Source organism: Geospiza fortis, unplaced genomic scaffold, assembly GCF_000277835.1.
Source record: "Geospiza fortis unplaced genomic scaffold, GeoFor_1.0 scaffold1917, whole genome shotgun sequence".
Lineage (NCBI taxonomy): Eukaryota > Metazoa > Chordata > Aves > Passeriformes > Thraupidae > Geospiza > Geospiza fortis.
In genome coordinates, this window is record NW_005054961.1 from 35,227 (window position 1) to 36,050 (window position 824).

At 66.0% G+C, this 824-nt stretch overlaps 1 protein-coding gene across 1 annotated transcript in view; it reads right to left on the reverse strand.

Moving 5' to 3' along the window:
* Positions 1–219, reverse strand: part of LOC102038437 (potassium voltage-gated channel subfamily H member 2-like) — a gene marked incomplete at its 5' end in the record, with an annotated part of 2,379 nt that extends 2,160 nt beyond the window's left edge. The window contains 1 exon segment of the mRNA XM_031065654.1: positions 2–219. Coding sequence (XP_030921514.1) covers positions 2–219 — 218 coding nt within the window.
* Positions 220–824: the final 605 nt, after the last annotated feature.

The window sequence follows — 824 nt, forward strand, 5'->3', positions numbered from 1 at the left end:
CTGCGCCTCCTCCGAGTCGCTGAGCAGGAAGGCGGCCGAGTAGGGCGTGAAGATGGCCGTGTAGATGACCAGCAGCAGGATCAGCCAGTCCCACACGGCCTTGAAGGGGCTGTAGTGCAGGATGGTCCAGCGGTGGATGCGCGGCGCCTGCAGCTTGTACTCGGGGAGCACATCGGCACCCAGGGACAGCACCTGGGACAGGGGGACACAGGGCTCAGCCTGCAGCGCAGCACCCCACAGCACCCTGCCCCTGTGACCCCAACCCCGACCTCTGTGGCGCCTGGGCCGTGGGACAGTGGCTTTGGCCACGGTGGGTCAGTGCTGGGTGTTGGCCACGGTGGGTCAGTGCTGGACATTGGCCATGGTGGGTCAGTGCTGAGTGTTGCTCAGGGTGGGTCAGGGCTGGGTGCTGGCCATGGTGGGTCAGGGCTGGACCCAGGGGTTCTGGGGAGCCTTTGCAGCCTCAGCAGTGCTGTGACACTCTGGGGTGAGGTGGGACCCCAACAAGGGCAAGGAAAGGCACGTGGGGGGCTGCAGGGGGGCAGTGCTGCTGCAGGGCTCACACCCCCAGCATGGGGACAGGTGGGGACCTGGGTCAGGAGCCTCCTGCCCAGACCGCCTTTGCTCTGGGTGTTCATCACTGGACCTTGTGGTCTTAAAGGTCCTTCCCAAAACCAACGTTCTGTGACTCTGGGGGGCAGAGGGAGCCCAGCACAGGCAATGAGGGGTGCAGGGACACCACCACGTGTGACCGGGGGGAACAGGGGGGCACAGGTGGGACAAAGCCCCCCCACACCACAGAGCTGCCCCACAGCCCCCTCCTG